We start from the raw sequence: 25,696 nt of genomic DNA, 5'->3' as shown, positions 1-25,696 counted from the left end.
TATTATTTAATATGCAAAGATGTAATTCCATTTCATATTAATTGAACAATTACATACTATGGCTGTAGCATGCTTTACTAAGACAATGTATGCTAGAATCCTGTGTAAAATGTGCAGAATGAGTTAGGATTGCCTAAACACTAAGTTCAGCATGTTACTAGCTAAGCGTTCTCATAAAATATACACATGCAACACCAATTACATGTGATTTTTGTTATTTGAAGCATCCCTAAATTTTCTGGATATGTTAATGAAAAATTGATTCAAAGAGAATCATGCAGAAATATAACTACATCAGTGAAATGCCCCAAACACAGATGAAACTACATTTCGTACAGAATTTCAAATAGCTTCCTTACCTATTTTAGTCGCACTGTAAATGTTCTCAATGGGAAAAGCACCTCCTAGGCTGTAGAGCAGGACCTTCGCCAGAGCAGGGATCAGCTGCGTTGTCGTTACCAAGACATTTACACAGTTACTCCTATCAGGAATGAAATGCATGGATTTGCTTTCTAGTAGTAAATAGCGTCTATCAGTAAGAGTGACAATTGCCCCTGCTGTTTCTAAATTCTGTAAGAATTCTCCTCTTTCAGGACTTCACCACCAGTGTGCTATCAGCCAACAGACACTCTGACACATAATTCACCAATTAATTTTTCCCCTACAGCTTTTGGGTTTTGTGTACATTTCCAACATGTGTTAGTGCTAAAATATGTGGCTAACTCAGTAAGCCTCATCCTAGCTACCCAGTCACTGGTGGTTGGCTTGATTTTCTCAGGCCTTTCTTTTCTATTTATTTATTCATTTAAGGTCATGTAATTTTGAGGTGGCTTTAAGTTCATTTATAAAAAACACCATATAAATGAGCTGTTGGTTTAATTCTTGGAGAAATGCCCATGATTGTATGCGATTTCAAAGTTTTCCGTGTGCCAGAGTCCGTGGCATCTGGCTGATGTGTCCCTGCTACAGACATCATGATGCTGGAAGTTGCATGCACAAGCAGCTTCATCGGTCAGACAATTCTTGCATGAAGAATTAATGCCCTTCCTGAGGTTTTTACACATTCACTCTGATGCTCACCTTTCTAGAGACTAAAAGTTTAGCTCATTTTAGACCCAACATTTCAAGCAGATTTGCAATGGACAATTTTGTTTCACGCTTGACTCTTCAGGCTAAATTCTTGGCAGTTTTCTCTTTTGTGCAGTTTCTACACAACAAATTCCAGGCACTACCAAACTGGACCTTGGAGATTTCATGTCTGTCAGAATTTCCATTAGAACGTGACACCACGAACTGAACAGAAAGCTCATGTCTGCCCAAATCAACACAGGAAACCAAGTGCAAGCCCCCACCACAAGGACTTTCTGACGTTTCTGATCTTGCCACCAGGAAGGAACCACATGCCACATTTGACACATGAATTTACTTTCATGTCCTAAATATTCGGCTCTTCTTTCACTCAGGCAAATTTTTTATGTACATGATATCTGTCTGGATAGCATCTCTTTTTAATGCCTGGTACCCACACATTGGTTAACTGCATATTTATTGGTTCATCTATATCAGAAATAAAACCATGGAATAAGAAAGAAGAAACATTAATCTCACCCATCAACCATCACTTCCAAAACTTACACTACGGTTGAATTATTGCTGACAGTACAAAGTAGAAAAACAACTTGAAATATTTGTAACTTTGTTACCTATTTTAGCAAGTTTATGAAAACACTGCAAAAGCTAGAGGTTTTCAAGAGCTTCCCTGATATATTGAAGTGGTGCATATTATCTGATATACCTAAGCCACGTGTCTTTTTACAAAAAGTCCCCTTTTTATTTCATCATCATCCTTTGGACTTTGTTACCAACGCAGCACTGATTCCTTCTCATGACAAGTTATAAGACTATCCTATGGGATTATAGTAGTTATGACACACACACACACACACACACATACACACACACACACACACACACACACACACACACACACACTGAAAATCACTGGAGTGGTGAATTTCTAGGAATTGGAGCAGTTTTTCTTTGTTGTGCTGTTGGACCCAGGATTTTCATATAATTGAAGAAGAATGGTCACAATCCCACTTACCTAGTACTAATAATTGATAAAGATTTAAGTGCATTTGTTAGCCAGGAATCTGTTAGGCCTTCAATCTCTGCCCTTAATTGCAGCCACGCATCCCTCTTGGCTGGGCCAAGGAGTCCTGAAACAGCAAAACGCAAGGTACAGTCAGGAGTTAAACACTGTCTCTGGAATGTAGAATTTGGCATCTCTTCTTCTACGGTAAACAAGTTTTATTTTGGATGTGTCATAAATAAAGAGATACAGACTTACATCAACATGTATTCATTTTTTCAGGACTTATTATTCTCTATTCATTCAATGAATTCCTACTTGACAACGCTTAGGGTCAGACACTTGGCTAGACACTCAGAGACATGACACAGGAAAAGCAGACCCCAGTTTTTTTCCCTCTCTCAGAGCCTGGAATCTAAGACAATAGCTGGAAGGCTCAGCAACTTCTAGGCCTGAGTTCGTTGATGAGGTTGGCATATGTTGGTTCAGGAGGAGCAGTGGGGTCTCTCCAGCCAGGAACACAAATATGCTGTTTAAATATTGTCTCTTCATAATTTTAGTCCCAATTTGGAAAAGTATTGCCAGCATCAGTGTGCAGCTGTTTCAATGCTTCGTAAACTAGTGTCTGCACTTAATGATATTTTGTGTTTTAAAAGGAAATTAATAGCTATGTTTAAAATGCCAAGGAGTACTATCCTAGTACAAACAGTGGTGGGAAGAAGACGTAGGCATGTTAAATTTTATCTTACAGAGATGTTGGGATATTTGCCAGTGGTGGATCACATGATTAGCATGCAAGAGGCCCCAACACTGTCAGAAAGAAAAAGAGGAAGGAAGGGAGGGATGAAGGAAGGAAGATAGGGAGGGAGGAAGGGAAGGAGAAAAACAGAAAGAAGAGAAAAGCAAAACAGCCATGCTTTCATGATAAAACGAGATCACAAAAATATCCATTCAATAGGAATATTTCTCACTCATTGTATTTCAGATACTAGGCACAAATACACACCACTTAAAATAGGAGTTATTAAAAATTAAAACTTTTAATTTCTAGAAAGTCTCATTTTCCACATTTCAGTTAAAATGCTAACAAGTTTCAGAAAATTAACTCCCACATTATTTATTTAAGTACCTAGGATACAAGACTATTTATTAATAGTCTTCTCAATTTTAAAGTAATTTTAACATTACTCTGTAAGATGGGGGAAAGACACAAATAACAAATGTTTCAGACCTCTCAAAGGGATGTTTAGTTTTTTAAAAAGTTAAATGTATTATTTACAATTGATTTTACCTACAAAATCAATTTTATTTTACAACAGTGTCTTTTGCAAAGCATTAGAATGATTTACAAAATATAACCAGGAATTAAATCAGGGCTCAGTTATCTATTTGGAAACAAAACTTGATGTTGGTTAAAATGGTCACATAGTCTGTGATCCTGCCTGCTTTTACCACTTACTCAGTGTTCACAGAGGGCTTAATGTAATTCAGTGCTAAAAATACTGGGAAGCAAACACATAGCCCCCATCCTCAAGTTGAAATTGAACAGGGGCAATGTATTTTCTGTGGAGGAAAATTTTATTTTATTCTATGGCATACATGTGACCATACAGAATGCCTACATGTGTTTACATGTGTTTAGAAATATCATTTTCTCCTGGCTACTTTGGTTTTTTCCTCCCCAAATACATTTCCTTTTAAAAGAAAATCGATCAGCTTGTGGGAAGAATTGTATGCGATCAACCTTGGAACTAATCTTAGGAATCTGTCGGCATAACATTGATTCTAACAATAAAGGAGTATCCATTTTTTTCCCATTTGGAGAAGCAAAGCCAGGGTTGTGGTTTGAGGTTAAAGGTTTCAATACTGCCTCAAATTATATGGATAAGTATAATGTGATTTAGACACTACCTCTGGAGTATTAGAACTTTTAAATCCCACTTCGAATAAAACATCACTACACTGTGGGAAGATACATTGTCAGATGATGTGTGAACTTTAAAGAGATCAAATAGATCTTTAACACATTTTGAACTTGTACAAACCACCGTGTGTATATTCTGATAGGGGAGAGAGAGACAGAGAGAGAGAGAGAGAGAGAGAGAGAGAGAGAGAGAGAGAGAGAGAGAGAGAGAGAGAGAGAGAGAGAGAGAGAGAGAGAGAGATTGTCATGGCTTTTGGCTTTACAAAGGCATCTTGACCACCTCCCTCATTTGTTTTTCATTGATAATAACAGAGTACTAGCAATGAAGCCAAGTAAATATCCTGCTGGAAATCTTGATAGAACAGGAGGTTTCATACAGAAATGCTGAGTCTTTTCACGGGGGTGCATTCAATTTCCCCCTAGTAATTCAAAGAAAGAAAAAACTCAGGCTCAGTACTTTTCAGTGTGAGCCTTTAGCTGATTTGTTTTCCAGTAGCCAATCTCCATTATGAAACTACAACTTGAATTCTACCTAGACCCAGGGTGCTGACACTGGACAGAACCGGCTGCACGTACCTCCGACATTGTTCTTGTAGGTGTTATATAATTCCTTTACTCTTCTGTAACGGAAAGCCAACTTCCTCATCCAGTCCACTCCTCCTCTCACACCTGTTGGCAAACAAAGGTTCGCACTACTTGCAGCTGCATGGAAGCCATCAGTTGCAAAACTGTAGGTACTGCAACACCCAAAATACATTAAAAAAGAAATAAAAGAAATAATTACATGTGCAAAACTCCACGGCTGAATTCTGTAGGAAATGGAAGACTATAAGGAATAGCTTACCTTAGGTCCTGACCGTTGTCATCTGAGGAAACATCATCTATGTGAACTTGATCACATTCCTGGGGAAAAAGGAGAGAGAAGACATTACCAGTCTCCCAAACATGTCTATCAGGGGACTATATGGCCACGAGATGGCAGCATGGGCCCAGCCATTCCTTCATCTAATGCTTGTTTTCTTGTGTGTGGGAAATTGTACCACTTCCTTTCTCAGATCCAAATCCAGAAGGGCCACATAGAGCAGTCTGAAAACTTGGAGTGCTTTGAAAAAACAAGTTTAATCTTAAAATCATTGATATGAAGAGCTCTGGGATCTTTGAAATCAGTGTCCCCTCTAATCTGAATACACACACTGTGCCTTGGGTCTGAACACATCGAGTAGTCACTATTATTTATTATTTGCCTGGTGGCAGCAAAGGGGTCTTGACCTCAGAGCATGGTGTCCTGTGAGCTTTCCAAGGCTTCCTGCTTTTTTTGCTAGAGTGGGAGGGGTGTTATATTACTGAAAGTCATGGTTTTCTGATACAGAGTAAAGTTAGTAGCCATAGAAGCTGACATCCTCTCTTCGTCAGGCTTTAAAAGCATTTTTAAATTTCAACGAATACAGGCAGAACAGTAAAGACTTACATACCAAAATGCACTACAAATTCTAAGGAAAATAAACTTAGTAAGGATGTCCACTTTGGGTCTGATTTCAAGTTAGAGGTTGCTTAAAGCAAAATAGTGGCTTCCACGTAAGAACTGGGCTCTTTGAGGTTCTAAAATAGTGGCTTCCACGTAAGAACTGGGCTCTTTGAGGTTCTAAAGGTCCTGCTCTGTGTTTAAATGATCTGCAAAGTTCCAGTGAAACATTACAGGGTTTAAGGTGAAATTTGCTGGTAAGGATTAAAATGCCTATCCCTAAGAGAAATAAATCCACGATTAAGAGTTACAAATGATTACAATCCACAATAAATCAATAAGTGTGTGTTTGTGGTGTGTGTGTGTGTTTTGCAGGAGAGTGAAGCTACAGTCTTGCATAAGTTATGCAAGTGTTTCACGACTGAATTACATCCCCAGCTTTTGTGTCTCTTATATTTCCTTTAGCTTGTTTTATACCCACAGATTTCGATGCTGCAGGTAAGCACTTACCATTCAAAAATCAATTTAAAAATAGTCAAGTTTGAAAATAGGCAACGTTAAGAAAGACTCCCCATTTCAAATTTGTTACAGACCTGGGAGTATCTGTAGCCAAACACTGAGTGTTCAGTCTTCAGCCTTCCACACAGAACATATTTATCCCATTAAAGTTGACTCAGATTTTTCACTTAAAGAGCTGGAGGGCGAGGGTTGAGCAGCAGGTAAAGAGCAAGCTGTTGAGCCTGAGGACCTGCGTTTGAACCCAGGAGCCCACAAAATGGAAGGAGAGAACTGATTCCTCCAAATTGTCCTCTGCCTTCCACATGTGTGTTATGTAGATAACTTCCTTTCCCAAGTAAAGAAAATGAATGTGAGCTAAATAAACAATAAAACAAACACAAAGCTAAGTGGCAAGCTCAGTGAGTAAAATTTTGGAATGTAACTTCAAAACGTATTTGGGAAGGACAGGTGGCTCAGCATTGAAAGGCATTTGTTGCTCTTCCAGAAAACCCAGTTTAGTTCCTAGCAATCCCATGACAGCTGACAACCCCCTGTCCTGCTATATGTATGCACATGGCACACATACATGCATGCGTGCATGCAAAATACCCTTAAACATAAAATGAGAACAAAAATACCTTTTTAAAAATCTAGGTATACTTATTTTAATAGTTTATAAAGTTTACATAGATTATGAGATTCATAATGTTTTAATAAATCTCTACCTATGTTCCTAGGTAAGAGCCGAGAAGAGTTATTCTAACTAGAAATCATCTGACAGTTCTTGGAGAGATAATCTTGATACACTGAATTTTAGAGACATATCCTAGAGGCAGAAAACAATCCAGAATCTGGGGAGTGAAAAAACTGAATGGGAAACTTAAAAACTTGAAGGAAGGGGGAATATGGAATGGGAAATATGCTCAAGATACATCACATACTTGTTTGAAAATGTCTTTATATAGCCCAGTACCATGTTAAATGAGTAGTCAACAACAAAGACAACTCCCAGTTACAAAGCAAAATAATTGCTTCTTAAATACATGGCAGACGTCTAGACAATGATAGTAATTGGTAGGAGTGTCACATCATTTCAGGTCCCTGAAAAAAAAGTTATAGTGACATGAATTAATATCCCAGATGGTGAGGGTTGTGGGAAGATGTGGATGCCATGATTCGAGGGAGAAGAAAAGAACGGAATAGGAATTGAGGTTGCCTGAGCTATGGCTATTCCTCCCCCCCCTTTTTTTGACAAAGAAGTAGTTGAGAAGGATGCAGGCTACCCTGGAATGAAAGGAGGCATTGCACCTCAAAAAAATTGGATGCAAGTATAGCAAACTGCTGCACTGGACTTTAAAGTGATCTAAATAGTAGCATGACAGCTGGAAAACCTATTTCCTCCCCAGAATATGGAGGCACTGAAGTAGCTCAAGATGACCTAAGTATTTCTTCTTTAGACATGGTAATATTCTTTAAATAAATGTTAATGCGTATGAGTGTTTTGCCTGCATATATACACATGTGTATCTGGTACCTGTTGAGTCCACAATAGGTGTTAGATCCCATGGGAATGGAGTTACAGACAGCTGTGAGCCACCATGTAGGTACTGGGAGTCAGGTCCAGGTTGGATAGAAGAGCAGCAAGTGCTGTTAGTCACTGAGCCATCTCTCTAGCTCATACATTGTGACATTCTTGGGAGGACTTTCGATTGAAATAAGTACCTGATGCTCCTCACACCACCAAGCTGTCAAAATTTTTCCTCGTGTAAATAATATCCGAGTCTCTCTTATGTAATAAACTTACTTAAATCCCCCCAAATGGGCAGGGAGATTTTTTCCAGAAGTTATTTCTTGAGTCCTTTTTTATTCTAATTTTTTGAAAAGCTCCCCTGACGTTTCAAGTATTAAACTTACATGATTAATTTGTGCATAACTTGACCCCAAATTCATTTTTTTTACTCCTGAGGACAACAGTATATCAAACGTATTGAACCATGCATTCTGTATTTGAAGTTAGGTTTGAGGGTTTTCCAAATCTAACTCTCTTTAAATTTATGTTTAGTAACTCTCTGTGTTGACTCTGGACAGTTGCCCAAGGATTACGGGCCAGTGAAAGAAACTTGAACTTCAATTACTTAGATTTTTAAGGGAAAAGATAAATAATTGCTCATCAACTAGTTTTCACTGTGAGGAGCCATGCAGGAATCATTTTAACCCAAACCTACAACTCTCCAAGTGCTTTCGTTGTGAACATAGCTTAGCAAAGACCTCAAATGTTTGAAATAATTCTGGTGCTAATTATAAATGCTTTAAATTTGTTTTATAAGGTAACCACAAAGTTGTTCCTGATCTATTCCAGTTATAAGCCACAGGACTCCTCTCTCACTTTCATGAACCCCAACTCCCTGGTGTTTTCTCCTCTGGAAGTTATTCTAACTGAAATAACATTTTTTTGAACAGAGAGAATTCTCTTGCTGGGGTTGGGGGTGGGCAGAATGGAATGAAGTGTTGAGTAGTCAGAATCAGATTTGGACCTTTCAAGGGAGTTTGAGAGGAACAGCTGTCGCTGCCCATGGTGAACCATGTATTGAAGCATTTACTGTTTCAAATTGACACTTGGATTCCACAGAAGATCCTAAGAGATTAAATATACAAGAAGAAAATTTCTCACAATAAGCTAATTATAATATACTGTCTTGAGCAATTGCGTGTAGCAGCAGAAGCAGGTTTGGCTTAATTCCTGTTATGGAGCCTTTGTTAGAAGTTTACTGACAAAAGGGTTATTGACATAAATGTGATGTTTGAAATTAGCCACACAGGATAGAAGTAATGTAGGTATCTCTACCAAATGGACTTGAAAGTTACTGCCTGGATCTTATTAGTTCAGTGCTTGTTTGTGTCACTTGGCAATACACATTTGTGTTTCCTAGTTTCATCTACCTTTGCAAACATGCACACACCATGCTCAGGCTTAGCTTTTACTCATTAAGGGGAGTACACTTCAATAGTTGAACTGCGGATTTAAGTCAAATAGTGGTTCTGTAGAATTCTAAAACACACCCAAAAAGAGAAACATCAACAACAACATTTTCTCAGTTTAGTATTGCTGTTTATGATCACAGCCAATACTTACAAAGTAACTTTAACATAATATCTTGCATAAGATGAAAACTCTAAAAGCACAATATATAGTCATAACTTTTTCTGTGTATTGCAATATTTTCTCTAAGCATGTAAATGTATTTACATATTTGTGTTAAGATACTGGCACATTCTCATTTTAGTATTCTGCTATAAGGTGAGGGTTTTGTTTAAATTCTTCTTCTTCTTATTGTGTATATATGTGTGTGCATACACTTCTGTTGGGGTGATGTATGCCATAGTGCCTATGTGGGGCTCAGAAGACAACTTTATGGGGTCCTTTCTCTTCAGTCACAATGAGATCTGATAGGCATGATGACCCTACTCTGCCCTATTCCATCTTATTTTTAATATGCCACCAAAAAGCTTTCATTTATTCCATGTGTTTCTAGTAAAAAAGAAATCAAATGAGATAAACATCATAAAACTGGGCAAAACCGTATTCAATTTCATTTCTGTTAGTAACTTTGAAAATACTAACTGTTTTACAATTTTTAGGCTGAGATTCACCCGTACTAAGAACAAGTAACAAATAGCTATTACTGAACTTAAAACGTCAAGTTCCATGTAAGTTCAATTGTTTCCTATTAGCAGGCATCATTGTAAAAGCATCATGCATCTCTGGGAATAAGGAGCAGTGGGATTAGCTGAAGTCGGGGTTTACAAGGGTCATCAGTATTTCTTATTATACAAAAAAGGAAAACTAGATGAATACTGACATTTCATATTTGTTCATTAACAAATAAAATTTCTTTGGACAGACATTTTATCAGTGAAAACACAGACAGAGCTGAGAACAAATGATCACTTCTTCCCTTGTAGCTCACAGAACTTGATTTTATGGTTCTCATGGAATCATTTTTCATCTCCTGTCTCTGATGCAGCTAAGACTTGACCTAAAATCTTATCTAAGTCACTCACTAAAATGTGGCTTTTCTTTATTTCACCATAATTTCATCAAGGTTTGGGGACACAAGTCTGTACTCTTGTCTCAAACCTGCTTTAAAATCAGAGCTCTATTATTGAGCTAGTTGGCAAATCTGGACACACACACACACACACACATTCATGGCATATCTGTCATAAATATGACACGTAGTATATATTGCACTGATGAAACTATAGTTTGTTCTCTGACAAGTGATGTGATATACTTATTTATTTAAAAGTATTGACGGTTAATGAATAGTTCAACATAAAATGTCTATAGCCATGTAAGAGATAATGATAATCACCACCTCTGTTCATAATGTCACTATAAACAAAAACTTGGACCTCATTGTGAGATTACAAAACTAAAGTGAAAAATTAAGCGAGTAAAAATGAGCAGTCTCAATTTTAGCCCAATTACTTCATTATTTCTTATTCTACTGTCTTCATGTCTGGTACCCCAGATTGCTAACACTGAGATGCTCTTTAATATGGCATGTATGTAGCTACTCTGAGGCTAGATTTTTCTTGTGCTCTTTTATTTTGTCGATTTTTACTTTCTTTGTCTCTTGTTTGTCAGACAACTGTGTTGGCATTGACATTAGGAATGGAATCCCCAAGAGAAGAAAGTACTTAAATCAGTAAGAGTCATCGGCTATGCTATGTAAATGGCTCCAGCATTCTTTAATCTAGAAGGGCAGATAGTGGGAATGAAAGCGTGTCCAGAGATGCTGCAACACTCAGTGGTCCATGCTTCTGTTGGGGAGAGGACCGGTGCATCCAGAGATGCTGCAACACTCATTGGTTCATGCTTCTGTTGGGGAGAGGATCGGTGCGTGTCGTCCAGTGAATACCATAAATCATATTCTGATTAGTAACCTGATTTGCTGCCACGAATGCAAAGGGGATATACCAATGAACCAAGGGCAGAATGAGGGTTTGTCTGACCCAACCCACAAAGGGTCCATGTATTCTTCTAAGACAGTTTTGTTCTCAGTACATATCTGTAAATGTGTATAATTCAAGAGTACAGGTTTGCTATTTTATGCAATTTTTCCACTTTATGAGAACGTCACAATTCTCATGGGATGAGTATCATTTTTTTTCAAATTTCTTAAGGCTTTCTGCATACATGACACTACTTGAGAGTTTTTGTTTGGCAATAATTATTCTTAGCTTTTAAAATTCTTACCTCTAAATCATTAAAAAACAAATGTGTATCAGCAAGATTAAAGATCATTTCCTCCATTCGTAGCCCGAGGGTCACAGCCATTGGGGGGTCCTGAAAAAGTGCATATGTAATGAGGCAAAATTTCAATAATCATAATGAGCAATAAAATATTTTAGGTACATATTGCTGGAGAAGGAAAATATTAAAAGGATTTATAGTGAGGATTAAAACATTTTTCCAGAGGTGAGAGGGGTTGAATAATTGGGAAATATCTAAAAATATGACAATGTCCTTAGTGACTGATAATATAAAGTAGGGTGACTACAGTTAACAATATTTACTATGGTCTTCCAGATGGTCAGAATAAAGCATTCCAAATGATCTCACCCCTAAGAATGATAAATGTTTGAAACAGAAATACTAATTATCAACTTGATCATTACATAGCATATACATTCATTGAAATTTATGGTATACACCCCAATACAATTATGGCATTTATAATATCTACATAATTACATATGTGCATGTAAAATGACTTATAATTTATCCACAACACAAATATCAAAAGATATATCTGGTAATTTACAGAAATTTATATGCATATATAGACTAAAAACATATTTCAATAGAAGTTTATCTACAAAATCAATATATTCATAATTGAAGCTTAAAAGACAACAAATTCAGATGACTTCATTTACAAATATGCTGTGTATATATTTTGGATAACTGCTGAAGAACAGAGAAAGCATACTAAATATTTGAAAGAAAATTCATTTAATATTATACAGAGTAATATTAGATTTAGAAATATATATGTATATACATATATGCATGCAATAACAATTAGTGAAAAAAGAGAAAGTGAATTGTACAAAAATGGGAGAGGTACACGAGAAGATATGCAAAGAGGAAAGGGAAGGGAGAAAGGTTGTAATTATATTATAATCTTAAAAATGAAACAAGAAAGCCGGGCGTTGGTGGCGCACGCCTTTAATCCCAGCACTCGGGAGGCAGAGGCAGGCGGATCTCTGTGAGTTCAAGGCCAGCCTGGTCTACAGAGCGAGTTCCAGGACAGCCCCCAAAGCCACAGAGAAACCCTGTCTCGAAAAACCAAAAAAAAAAAAAAAAAGAAAGAAAAGAAACAAGAAGAATGAGTACTATCAAATTAGAGATGGAGGAGAATAGGACAAGTGAATGTCATAGGACTTGAGCTGGGACTATTGCATTATGTTAGGATAGTAAGATCAGACAGAGAATGGTACAACTGTCACTTAATTATGGATTGCAGTTTGGTTGACAGGGTAACAGGAACCTTATTTAACTCTATGTATAGTGAGCTCTAACCTTAATTTCACAAAGGTTGCAAGAAGTGGAGAGTAAAAGAATATTCATTTACTATAACCTGTGTCGAAAATGCATGATTTAGAGCTGTGGTTCTCAACCATGGGTCTCAACCCCTTTTAGGGCCGAATATCAGATATCCTGCACATCATATATTTACATTACGATTTATACAATTAGAGATATATAGTAGTAACGAAATAATTTTATGGTTGGGGGTTACCACAACATGAGGAACTGTATCAAAAGGTCACAGCATTAGGAAGGTTGAGAACCATTGGTTTAGAAGGGTAGGGAATTGGAGGGATTGGTGAGAAGTCAAAATGATTCTGCGTTTGCTTACAGTAACCAATACCTTAAATAACAGCAAAGACTTAAGAATCAGGAGTCGGGTAGTTATTTTACCATGACTGCCTGGGGCTGAAATCTCAACATCAGGAGATTATGAGATTTTAAGGAGAGTTTAGGGACTGGTGAGCAATCCTTCACATGGCTGTGTTGACATGAACAAAGGTGAAACAAATCTAAAGAACTGCGACAGGTGTGGCGATGAGATGCAGAGTAGAAAATCTGGAAGGGGCGGCTCCTTTGAATCGAAGGCCACATGGGTGTTTCAGGGCGGAGACATTGTCTAGATGGACACTATTGGTTTTGGGTTTTTGAGAAGTCCTCAGAGTATGGTTTGGGTTGAGTGACTGGGCCATGAAACAAACCGCAGGGATTTGAGAACAGATATCTGAAATTTGGTCCTCAACATTCTAATAAATTAAGAAATGTACTACACCTGGGGAGAGCTATGCTTTACTTCAGTTGTAGATAAGAACATATCGTCCATGGCAGGCCCACTGACATTCAATTATACCTCCAACCTCCTCCATTTGCCAGTAGATGCCACCCCACAGCATCATTCAGATGTCTTCCTACGTCTACGTACATAGTGCTTTGTGAAGGAAACATATTTCAAGTATTTCCCCAACATTCTGTAGCCTTGAAACATGTGGAGAAGGGCAGGGTCAGATTAATAAGAATCAAATGCTAATGGTATTTGGAGGTATGTAAAACGAACCTAAGACTTGCTGTGGGAGAAGATGAGGCTAAGGCAGGAATAGTGTGGGAGGCTCCACCATACTTTATTATTTTCATTTTCTCAGCAGGCATTTTTATGGATATTTTTAAACATTATTGACAAAATCCTGTGTAGATGCTCAGATCCTGGATCATGTCCTTTTGTGACTTAGACTTGGACACTACTGCCATGTTGCAGCTTACCTGGTCAATATACTCAAATATACCCAAATCAAAAATATTGGATAGTGAAGGTATGGACAGGGTTGTATGAATACACACTATACAAACGGGTTCTGCAAAGTTCAATGTGTCTACAAAAGAATTCAACATGAGGCAAAGATCAAATTGTTTTGTCTAACAAGTACTCATTCAAAAATAAAGAAAATAAATGTATGTTGTGTACCTAAAGCTTTTATTTTATTTTTAGCTCAGGCCATTTCAAAACTCAGAAGGATCCCTGACTGACTGTGTTTCCATCCATTATAAGACACTCTTTTGTTGTTCATATCCTTTATTATTATTGAGAGAACTCTCTGAAGCTTGAATAATTTTTTAAGTACACATTTTGTCTTTTTCTGTTAAAAACCTCTCTTGCTAATCCTCTCTTTTGGAAGGAACAGAGCAGGGGTCTTAATTGGGACAAGGTTATAGAAAACTTCTAAATATTCTGCAAAGTCATGGACCCGTGAACAAAAAGTCTACAGAAATATCAGGAAAATCAAATGTAATTACGGCATGAAAACATATAATTCCATTAGTGACGCTTCCTGCTTTTGAGGAATGTCCGTGATGCAAGACAGTAAAAGGGAGCCTCGCTGAGCTCTGATGATTTCTGCTCTAAAGATATCCATTTCAGATGGGGGTATATAAATATCTTGCTTCTTAAAGATTTTCTGTTGGGGTGAGGTTAGTGAAACTTTTATCCCAACTGATATTTCTTTCCCTTTTTAAGTTTCCAATAAAATTACTGGTTATCTCAGGTTCATTCCTTACATTCTTTACATTTATAGATCTGATGCAAGGGAAGATGGGGGAAAACCTCGTGGCCCCGTGATTGTTTCTTTGATTGATAACATGCTTCTAAACTGCATCCCTCCTGCTGCTGTCAAACGATGATAGAAAAACCCACGAAGAATGCATTTTCTGTGGGTCTGATAAGCATGCAAACAAATACATGTAAAACAATGCATGGTTCTTCTGGTAAGCAGGCACAGCACATGGTGTGATGAAAGCTGTGTTTGTGTCCACTATTGGAATGCAACCCCATGGCACTGGGAAGGTTAATCACCTGTTTTACAAACAGTGGTGTTTTGTACATCACATACCCCACCACAGTCAGTCCTCCATAAGCTGACAAAAATTCCATTTCTCAACTGGGCAAGTTTAGATTTGACTTTTGTCAGAGTATGAACTGGTTAAATTTGACTAAGGTTTCAATAGAGCAAGCCCATTGGAAGAAAGGTGTTTGGTCATCTATGCCACAAGCCAAGGAAAACCAAGTAAAGAGGTGGTGATATTAACTGTTTGGGGAAAGCTTCTTCTCAAATATATAAATTCAACCCCCTCTTCAGGCTAAGTAAGTCATGGGAACAGCCAATTTTAAATAAACAGGTTACAGTGTCACAGTTTTCCAGTTGAAGGACTTACAAATCTCAGATTCCACAATGGAGGACTGTGCATCTGGTGGGCCAAACCTTCCCAGAGTCTGGCCATCATGGGCACCCGAGGCTGGGAAGGAGTCAACAGTGGCTGTAGTCCCACTGCTTTATCAAGCATTTGAGAGTGAGACAGACTTCTGGAGAGAACCCAAGTTTTGTATTAAAATGCTTACTCATTTTCATAGATGTTTAAAGGGTTTCTTATGAATCTGGATCAGCTACATTTTTTCCTCACTTAGCTATAGTGAGTGTTGAGTTTAGAATTGAAAACGAAGTGATAGCAAAAACTTGGATGGAGTGAAAAGGGAGGAAAACAAAGTTGTATGAAAGTTCTGATACATATTACACATATAAGTGTTCTGAAAGTTTGAGCGTGTCTCCAACAGAGTTCAACATGGGGCAAATGGAACTTCTGCCAATTTATGCCAAACGCCGCTCTATGAAAACATTGAAATGATTCCCAAGACATTTCACTGCAAAGAGCGGAAGGGAAGGAAAAAGGACAGGAGGGAAGGAGGGAGGGAAAGAAGAAGGGAGGGAAGGAAAGAAGAGGAGGAAGGAAAAGAAGATGAAAATAAATAGTACTTGGCCTTGAAATCTGTGCCTCTACGCCAGATGTTACCAGTGTATACACCCAAGTTAGGATCAAGTAGAGCACTTCTCTAAATCAAAATACTAATGCCTATTAGCCATGTTAGCACAGAACATAAATTGGAGCCAGACTGTCTGTCTGTGGGTCTCTGCCCTGCATTGGGCCATCAGCTGCAATCCCTCCTCTAGGGAAACACTGTAAAAATATCTCAGGAGAGGCAGCAATTATGTATTTTTTTTAATGGAGGACTATTTTTCTTTTAAGATCCTGGGATCTTGGATCAGTTATTCCTATGGGACGTAAAGCGCACTTGTAGATTCTTAAACAAGGGACAGAAGATTACTGAGCACACTTAGAAGGAAGATAAGTCAGCTCCATGAGCAAGGTGGAATTTGTTCCTGGGTTCCCTAGATGCAAGGACTCTTTTAATTAGACAAAAGATGAAATGAAACCCAGTCATGAACCAGAAGGGAAACTGTATTTGACATATTTGTCAGAGAAATAGATAGTAAATTTCAGAGTTCTTAAAGGGAAGCCTGGGTCTGTGGGTCAGTGGTGGAATGCTTGTCTAGTATCCATGAGGTTTTACGTTAAATTCCCAGTATTGCCAAAAAGGAAAGAGGAAGAGGAGGAAGAGGAATAGAACAAATGTCTTTAGGAACATTAGAAACATTAGAAAATGTCTTTAGGAACACCCTCTCATCATTCATGTTTATATGGTTTTGAGTGCCCACTACATGTTCAAATTCTGGGAAGGAAGAAGTAAAACAAAACCAACAAAATTAAAGTAAGGCCAGAGAGCTGGCTCAGTTGGTAAAGTGCTTGCTAAGGAAGCATGGGGACCTGAGTTCAGATCCCCAGCACCCACATAAAAAGCTGGACTTGAAATTATAATTTCATTGCTAGGGAGGCAGAGACCAAAGGACTCCTAGAGTTCATTGGCCAGCCAGTAGATGAGTCAGTGAGCTCCAGGCTAAAGGAGAGATTGTCTGAAATGGGGAAAAGAGGCTATTGCTTGAATTTGGGAGACAACAGAGATGTCAACATAGAAGAAAAGGGAGGAAAGAGCAATAAGTAACACCAAGGAAGAAGGATGTTTGGAAAAGCCACATGGAATCATATTATATTTAATGAAAATTACACATAATATATAAGCATATGTGCACAGACGTTTAGTTTAAATGAAGTTGTACCATTTGAGGTGATGGTGTTTGCCCCAAGAGCCACAGAGTGTCTAATAAGAACCCTAACCCTAGGCATGAGAAGACTCCTTTTCTGTTGTTGGTCAAGGGAGTCCAAGAGGCTCTGAAGACAATACAGAGTATTTCTGCTGCCCTTGGTTGTCTCCAGAGCTTCAAGGTAAGTCCCTGTTACTGATGACACCACATATATCAGACGCAGAACTCCAAGGAATGGAGCTGAGTGTGACCTAAAAGTCTCTTCAATGAAGACTAACTTTCATATTACCAGAAGTCACTAAGCAAGCTACCACGGGAGGAAAGTAATCAGTAATCCTACCCAGTTGTGATACCTATGAACCACAAAGTAATGATCATAGCAAGATATTGCTAAAGGTACAATAGAGGCACTTAAGTTTTGCCTATAACCAAGGACCAAGTAACAGGACAGAAATCACACCGGATACTGGAAACTTAGTCAAATGCCAGCGGATAGTAAGGTCACAGATCTTAGAGGAGTACCTACTACTGTCACTTTCCTAAATCAGTACAGTTTCTAATCATATTCTAAATATTGACCTTTAACTTTGATAAGTGCAGCTTTCACCCTTATCAAAAGAAGCTTCCTTTTGCATCACACCATTATAGACAACCATAGCTGTCACATGCAGAGACTGCGAGGGTACTTAGCTGTAACTGATACATGCAAAACACAACAACTGCACCCGAGGCTCAAGGAATATTACAGAAGTGGGGACAGAAATACTCTAAGGGCCAGAGAAGACCAGAATGTCTACTACTACTTCCCTTATACATATGACTGGGAAGCTAAACTCATGCAATTTCAGCTATACAGTTGTCTAAACAAGACCCGAACAACAAAAACACCAGTTGATTTGTCATTGTGGATAGGAGAAGGCTCACAGGGCTCCACCTCTTTAGAAAAGGCTACTGATAGAAGAATTACTCTTCCCCAGGAATGAGTCCCCTAAGTGATTATCTAATACCAAGTGGTCAGCCCTAAATATATATAAGCAACACTAAACAGACTTGGCCGGCTGTGCTTACATATTTATGCACATGTATATGTAGCAATAGTAGTTAAGAAAAAAGGAATCCTGAATTTGAGAGGTATTGGGGGTCCTGGGAGGCGTTGGAGGGAGGGAAAATCATGTAAATACTGTATCCACATATGGCAATTTAAAATTGATTTACTATTAAAAATAGTTTGCTGATTAAAAAATAAACAACTTGGAGAGTGGTTGAGGAGGATGTCCTAAATTGACTGGCCCTGGAACTTTTATAACATCATCTAGCATCATTTAATCTAGCAGAAAACTCTCTAAATATTTATTAAACACAAAACTTTGAAAAGGAGATAGTAGCTACCATTGCCTCTCAGCCTCCCATAGGCAGACTTTGACACATGTCATTGACCCGGATTCAGCCTTATTCTATGTGTGTACATTCTATTTGTGTATTACTGCACACATGGTTACAGGAGCATGCTATGAGCAACATGAAAAATACTACCCATTTTATTTGGCTTTGAAATCTTAGAAATCCTTCTGCCTTAGATTCCTGAGTACTTGGATTAAGGGATACATGACCACACATGACTTATATTGTTTGCTTTTTGACACTTGGAAATTCAATTGTTTTAATTTACTTTATGTATTCCCAATCCTGACTCTAGACGCCTTGACTATAAACTGTGCTGAGTTCTTGTCACTGAATTGAGTGTCTCATACTGAAGGGCAAAGTAACGGGAGCACATTTCCTGGAAAGAATCCAGTTGCCCAAATTTTAAATTCCCTTTAAACCACATGGGAAAGAAAGAAAAAGTAAAGGACAATAGCAACAACAGCAAAATAACTCCCAAGGTCACATGATCTTAAGAGGCAGAGATAGAATTTGAACTCAGGTCTATATTATATTTCCCCCAAAGTCAAACTTAGTTTCTGACGTTCAGAAAGGAGGTAATGGCCATGGTGTTTACTTTCCCGAGTGCTACTTCAGATACACAATTCTGTTTAGCAATGCCAATCACTTCCTATTAAATCATGCAAGTCTACTTTCTTCACAGCTCTATAGAAAATCCAGCAGTGCTTCTTCCAAAGTCTTGTTTTATGTGAGTGTGTAGATAGACATGCCCAAAGCAATCGGACGGTTTATTCTGATGAGCTCTGCTCCTACATAGGCACTGACTGCTTCATATAGGCAAGTCTCCTTGGGAGCTTGAACTACAATGACACATCGTAATGCAATTATTCACCTCTCCTTGTTTTTTTTTCCCTCTGGCTTAGGCTATTGCTTTCTTTCATCTCCTTACTGCATAATGGCTTTAGCTAACCATGGCTTCCAAGCACAAAAGTCATGAATGCTCCAAAATAAATGGAATCCCTACAGCCAAATTTATTGTTTTTTTCATTATCCCAAAAGGTAGTTATTGTTATTTAGGCAAAGTAAAATACATAATTGCTCAGAGCATCAGAACAGTCTTCATAAACTCCCAGGTGGTAGATGATGGCTGGGCATCATCCTGTCAAACTCGTGAACTTCTGTTTTAGATTTCTGCAGTGACGAAACTGTGCATGCCAACTGGTGCTTAGCCACAGAACCCATCACCAGCCTCCCGGCAGCAGAGTCTACACTTGCCACCATTAGAAGGATCCAGAAATAGTTCTGCGTGGGAAGAGGGAGTGTTAACAGTTGAGTAGAGCCAGAAAGTGATAATTCATTTGGAAGAACTTGGGAAATTTTGTACTACTTGCAAGTGGATGCGGAATTTTCTACAAGTGTTCTTAAGTGAATAAGCAAAATTAGTCATTACATGAAACTATTTGTGAGATAATGGAATTCCTAGAACATTGGTGACTATGAATTTTATTTGCAAAGGTCCAGCACCAAACCGAAGGAGGATACTTTTAAGACCAGGTCAGAGAGAGAGGATCTGGCTGGCATGTCACTTGTAAAATATCTTCTACAGCATCAGTTGTACAGAGCAGAGGTGGGAGCTAAGTGGACAGCCCATGGAAGAGGATGTACTTATGGAATGATAAACATAATGTACATAATAGACAACACGTGCTACAACCTCTGGGTCTGGGAGACAGTTAGAGGCAGGCAGGCTGGTAAGTGTGCTAATATTTTACAGTTCAGGCACACATGACCTCTACTGCTGGTTCAATCTATTTTATGCCATGATGCACCACAGTAAGCACCATGAGAGCAAATCCTGACCTTTTACATCCCTGAAAGCATCTGTTTCCAGTTACTTCTCATTTGGGGGGAAAGAGTGGAGAATCTTATTTAATTTATTTGACTTGAGAAATAGATTCTTCTGTTCATACCTAAGTGCCCTTGATGTAGTTACATGATCTCATTTAACCCACCCACTAACTCCAGCAAGGAAGACAATCACCTTATTTTCTTTTTAAGATTTAAGTTCAAAACCACTTATTTATTTTCAGACTTTTGAGACAGGGTTTTGCTATTTATCTCAAGTTGGCTTGGAACCCACGGTATAGCCCAGGCTGGCCTTGAGGAACACGCTATATAGCCCAGGATGCCTTGAATTTACACTCTATCTACATCAGTCTTTCAAGTACCAAGACTGGCAGTACATACCATCATGCCACTATAATAAATTTCTAGTAAAGAACCCAGAGGTCAAATTATTTGCCATGCATAGGGGATCTTCCAAAGTCTAGGTCAGTTGATGACTCATTGCTGGATATATTCAGAGCAAGCCCAGGCCTCTGTAAGCTCATCTCGGGTGACTGAGAATAGGAGAGGGGTCTTGCTTTGTGGGAGCCATGGGGATTCTCCCATCCCTCACCACTTCCCTCCGGCTGGAACAGCCACATTCTTATGTAATTTTGTGTAATGACATTCTGTAGGATAGATATTCCATATGCATAAAGAATGCTCTGCTGCAAACCTGGAACATCCCCATTACACCAAGTTGTGCATTAAAAATGCTCACTGGGGCTCACGAGATGACTTGCGGGCTTGCTGTAAAACCTGATGGCCTGGGTTTGATCTCTGGGGCTCAGATCATGGAAGAGAAAGAGAACTTGTGAAAGTAGTCCTCTGACTGCCACATATGTGCCATGGGACATGTACACATGCACACAAAAATCAAAAATAATATTTTTAAATAAATACATGAAATTGTTTTAAATGTATAATGAAGAAACAAGAGTGATGTAAGACATGAAATGGACTGAATGCACATAAGCAGTTTCACATCTACACAACTCTTATGGATATGGGCTTTCTACCCACCATCCAAAACCAATGGTTCCGGTTACCTTTAAAAATATGTGTACAGGTGTGCTCTCATGAGTTTATGTGCTGCAGTAGCTTGGAGAGGCCAGAAGAGGGCATCAGATCCTTTGGAATGGAGGTATACATGGTTGTGAGCCTTCACATGGGTACAGGAAACTGAGCCCAGGTCCTCAGGAAGAGCAGTAAGTGTTTTTCAACAGCTGAGCCACCTCTTAGTTACTACTGTTAACTGCAACCCCATCTTAGTTACTACTGTTAAGAGCAGTGAAAAATTTTTTTCAAGTAATGGCTAGAATGGCTTCATTTCCATCAGCCTGCGAAGCCATTGGAAAGCTAACGAATTCAATCCCACTAGAAGATGGTTTACACCAAACTATCTCAGAGCCATTTTGACATGATAGCTTGTACCGATCCTCACATTAATTCGCCAGGCCCTTTCTAAAGACCACTAATTAACACGTTGAAGAATGAGATTTTTTTTTTCGAGACAGGGTTTCTCTGTATTGTTTTGGAGGCTATCGGTCCAGCCCAGCCTCGAACTCACAGAGATCCTCCTGCCTCTGCCTCCCGAGTGCTGGGATTAAAGGCGTGCGCCACCACCGCCCGGCGAATGAGATTTTTTTTTACCAAGATAAAACATTTAGAAAATTTCCCAGTGCCTCTGGAGAGATTTGTCAATGATGCAACCCCCGAGGAGAGAGGCCTGAGAGCTTGGCTTTGGATTTACTCTTAGAGCCAGGCAGCTTGTGAGTCAACTGAGGGAAGTCAGTTGAGTTTCCCTGCTGCTCCCTGGCATTTTCCCCGGAAAGAGGAAAGGTGTATTTTGACTCACAGTTTCAAAGTTTCAGTTCATAGTCCCTTGGCTTCTCGCACTGGACGAGAACGGTGGTGAGACAGTGTGTCGTGGTGGGACATTTCCTGTCACCAAGGACAGACGGAGGAAGCAGAGGCTTGCTATAACCCCCACAGGCCTGCCCCTGCTGTTCTAGCTCTCTTACTATGCCCTTCCTCCTAAAGATTGTATAGCTGATCAGAATGGGGCTAGTGTGCCTGGAGGAACAAGAATTAAGAATGTGAGCCCACGGGGACCACTGGTGTGCACCACATGGGAACAGTGCAGTGGCTGTTTCCGTTGCAGCAGCAGAACACTTGAGATGGGGTAACTCAGACAGAAAAGTCGGTTTTAACTGGAGGTTATGAGAGTTTGGAAGTCCAAGGCTTGGTGATGGTGCTGGCATTGACATGCTCTGGTGATGCTTGTGTGGTTGCAGCTCACAGCAGAAAACAGAGGTGCAAGTAAGAAGGAGCCATGGCCACAGGAACTCACTGGGAGGGGGCGGGACTCATGAGGCTGTGATCTCTTTATTCAGACACCTTATTTGGTGGGAGAAGTGTGAACTGTCCGCTTCCTTTTTAAATCCTGGGGTTAAACCTTTTTGGATAAGAGAGAAGTTCAATACTAATATGGCCTTTGTAGAGAAGCACAGGGTGGAAAGAATGAGTATGTCCTGTGGGGAACTTTCGTGGACTTTCTCAGTCTTTTGGGATTCTCTGAACCTCCCTTGACTCTTTTGCCTTACTTTCTATATTTCCTGCCTTTTACTGTTCAATTGCAAAGGCTTCAGGTATGAAGTTTTGTAGGGGATTTCCTCAGAACAGACTAAGGCCACACACCCTGGACGAGCATGCTGAAGAGAGTGCTGTCATCATCTTTCTCTCGTTCAACAAAAAGACAACAAATGTACATAATGACATGTTTACCACATTCTTTAGATTTTGTTTTGGGGATCCATAATTTAATTATGATCCCATAATTTAAAAGACCAAAATTCCTAGAAAGAGATAAGCTCTGGCATTAAGGAACATGTTAACAGTACAGAGGCAACTCCAGAAAGGTGAGTTCCACCACTGACCTGACACAAGCTAGCGACACATCTCAGGACAGACCCTAAGTGGGGCCATATATGATCAATACTGACTGTTTATTTTAAGCTTTTATTTAACATGACATGTAGCTGCCTATGTATATATACTGCTTTTGAGACAACTCTTTTATGAATTACAGAAATAATAAATAATTCCTGAAAGTATCATTTCAAGACAACTATGTCAGATGATTAATAGTAAATCGGTAAATGACTGTTAAAAATTACTACCTTTTATATCTACTTGGAAAGTAAAAATAAATGACAATATAGATTCATCCAAAGTACAAATTTACAAAGACACATTTGGGACTGGAGAGATGGCTCAAGTGGTTAAGGGCTCTTCCTGCTCTTCCAGAGGACCCGGGTTTGGTTCTCAGCACTTATATCACACCTGTAACACTAGCATCAAGATATGACACTGTCTTCTGGATTTCATGGTCACCTGTATGCATGTATACATGCACATACAAACACACACATATAAATAAAAGTGAAATAAAAAGACACACTTGAACATAATCCATCATATACTGTCTAGAAGATAAAAATATAACAGTTGCTAAAAAAGGAATGCTGATAGGACATAAGGAGCCACCAGCTAATGTGTCATGCATTAAAGGTACAGCAAGGCACTTCTGTAGGTGTGACTGTGATATATAAAAAAACCAAAGCTAAACATGTGTTTTAATATGGGAGTGGAAATTGAACCAACATATTCTCACCTGACTCTGATTAGGTCAAATCCTACTGACAGAGTCAAAGCCATTAAAGACCTAGGCATCCACATGTTTCCATCAGAGCAGCCTTCTGAAATGTGTCAGTCCAGGGAAGAGAACTCACACAGGTATGACGCTGTTTTGAGAAATTCGTTACAGAGGTAATAGCAAGAGCGAAAGGCAGAGGAGTGATGAACCTTTCTGTAAGTAAAGGGGTGTTGTCCCCCAATATGTGAGAATAAGATCTTCACTCTTGAGATAGAAAACTTAAGATTCCTCTGAGACTGTAAACCAAATCCTAATTAACTCTGCCAAGTTGCCAGTACACATTGGAGCACAGAAAGATACTGCAGAGGAATGACTATTGTAAGAATTTACAGACTCACTGAAAACAAACTAGTTTAAAGCAGACCTTGATTTTTTTAACCAGTTAAATACAGAACATTTCCTGGAATAAACTCTGGATTCCTTACCTTGCCATACTTCTGTGCATAAGATCCAGTGAGGAGAGAGTGGAAGACAATGATGGTCTCATCCAAGTCCCAGACGAACACACGCTGAAGAGAAACAGCCAGTGTCAACACGGTTATGGTTTAAAGACACAGATCTTTACAGTTAGAAAATGGTCTTGATATATGCAGTCTTGACTGGATTATAGCACAACCACCCCCTTCAATTATTTTTTCATTTTTCATTTGCCAAGTCCGACTCTCAGAAAACCTGGGGACATGGGTAATATAAGTGTTCAAAATCTTAATCATCAGGCATCCTGATGTGAATGCATATAGTCAATATTTAATTATAGTTATTACAAAAAAGACATATTCTGACTTTATGATGAAAAGGAGTCTAGCTGGGCAGTGGTAGCGCACACCTTTAATCCCAGGACTGGGGAAGCAGAGGTAAGTGGACCTCTGTGAGTTCTAAACCAGCCTGGTCTACAAGAGCTAGTTCCAGGACAGCCTCCAAAGCCACAGAGAAACCCTGTCTCGAAAAACAAAACAAAAAACAGGAGTCTAATGTTGATATATTTTATAGTTTTAGACATCATGGATCCATTACAGTTTGGAATTTATAGAAGACATTAAATAACTTCAAAATAGTTTAAAGTAGCCCCTAAATGTTGACTCTTGTGTCACATAAGCCGGTAAATGTGCTCTCTGACCTGCAGAAACTTATGAGAGATTTCAAAGAATTCAACAAATTTAGAAGATACCACCCAACACCCAAACATCATGGCTTTGACTCTGCAAGAGAATCTGGAGTGTGGACCACACTGAATGGTGCTCTAAAGTCTCTGCCCGTCCTTTGGGCTCTCTATCTGTTAGTCATCGTGTCACCTATCAGGCTCCAGAACGCATTTTATCTCTCAAGTATAGTCATGCAAATCTTTTAGGGAGAGGTACAATGTCTGCTACTTGATTTGAGGCACAACTGGAATTAATTTTTTCCAGTTACACTATGTGATTGTGTAATTGTGTAACATATTATAGTTATTTAGTGTTTTCTAATAGTAACTCAACTTGCTTAATGTCATTATGACTCAAAAGAGCTCACAAATGGAAAAATAAATAAAAGTTCACACATACAATATATATTCAATGACAAGATTTTACTATTTTTCTTTCCATACAGATTGCTCTTATCTTCTTAAAAATTTATTTTCTTGGGAAGTTATTCCACAAATAGTAGCTTTAT

At 38.8% G+C, this 25,696-nt stretch overlaps 1 protein-coding gene across 8 annotated transcripts in view; it reads right to left on the bottom strand.

Annotated features, from left to right (window-relative positions):
• Eya4 (EYA transcriptional coactivator and phosphatase 4) overlaps positions 1-25,696 on the bottom strand; it is a 243,342-nt gene that overhangs the window by 8,137 nt on the left and 209,509 nt on the right. For all 8 annotated transcript variants that reach the window (XM_040728232.1, XM_040728239.1, XM_040728236.1 and 5 more), the window contains 6 exons: positions 24,472-24,555; positions 11,240-11,329; positions 4,861-4,919; positions 4,593-4,753; positions 2,105-2,219; positions 360-481 (listed from right to left, as the gene is read on the bottom strand). In XM_040728232.1, the coding sequence (XP_040584166.1) occupies positions 360-481; positions 2,105-2,219; positions 4,593-4,753; positions 4,861-4,919; positions 11,240-11,329; positions 24,472-24,555 (631 nt within the window). The remainder of the gene's footprint in view (positions 1-359; positions 482-2,104; positions 2,220-4,592; positions 4,754-4,860; positions 4,920-11,239; positions 11,330-24,471; positions 24,556-25,696) is intronic.

This window comes from Mesocricetus auratus, unplaced genomic scaffold (assembly GCF_017639785.1).
Source record: "Mesocricetus auratus isolate SY011 unplaced genomic scaffold, BCM_Maur_2.0 Super-Scaffold_100018, whole genome shotgun sequence".
NCBI lineage: Eukaryota > Metazoa > Chordata > Mammalia > Rodentia > Cricetidae > Mesocricetus > Mesocricetus auratus.
Note: the sequence above shows the minus strand (reverse complement) of the source record. Positions and strands in the feature narration are given on the sequence as shown.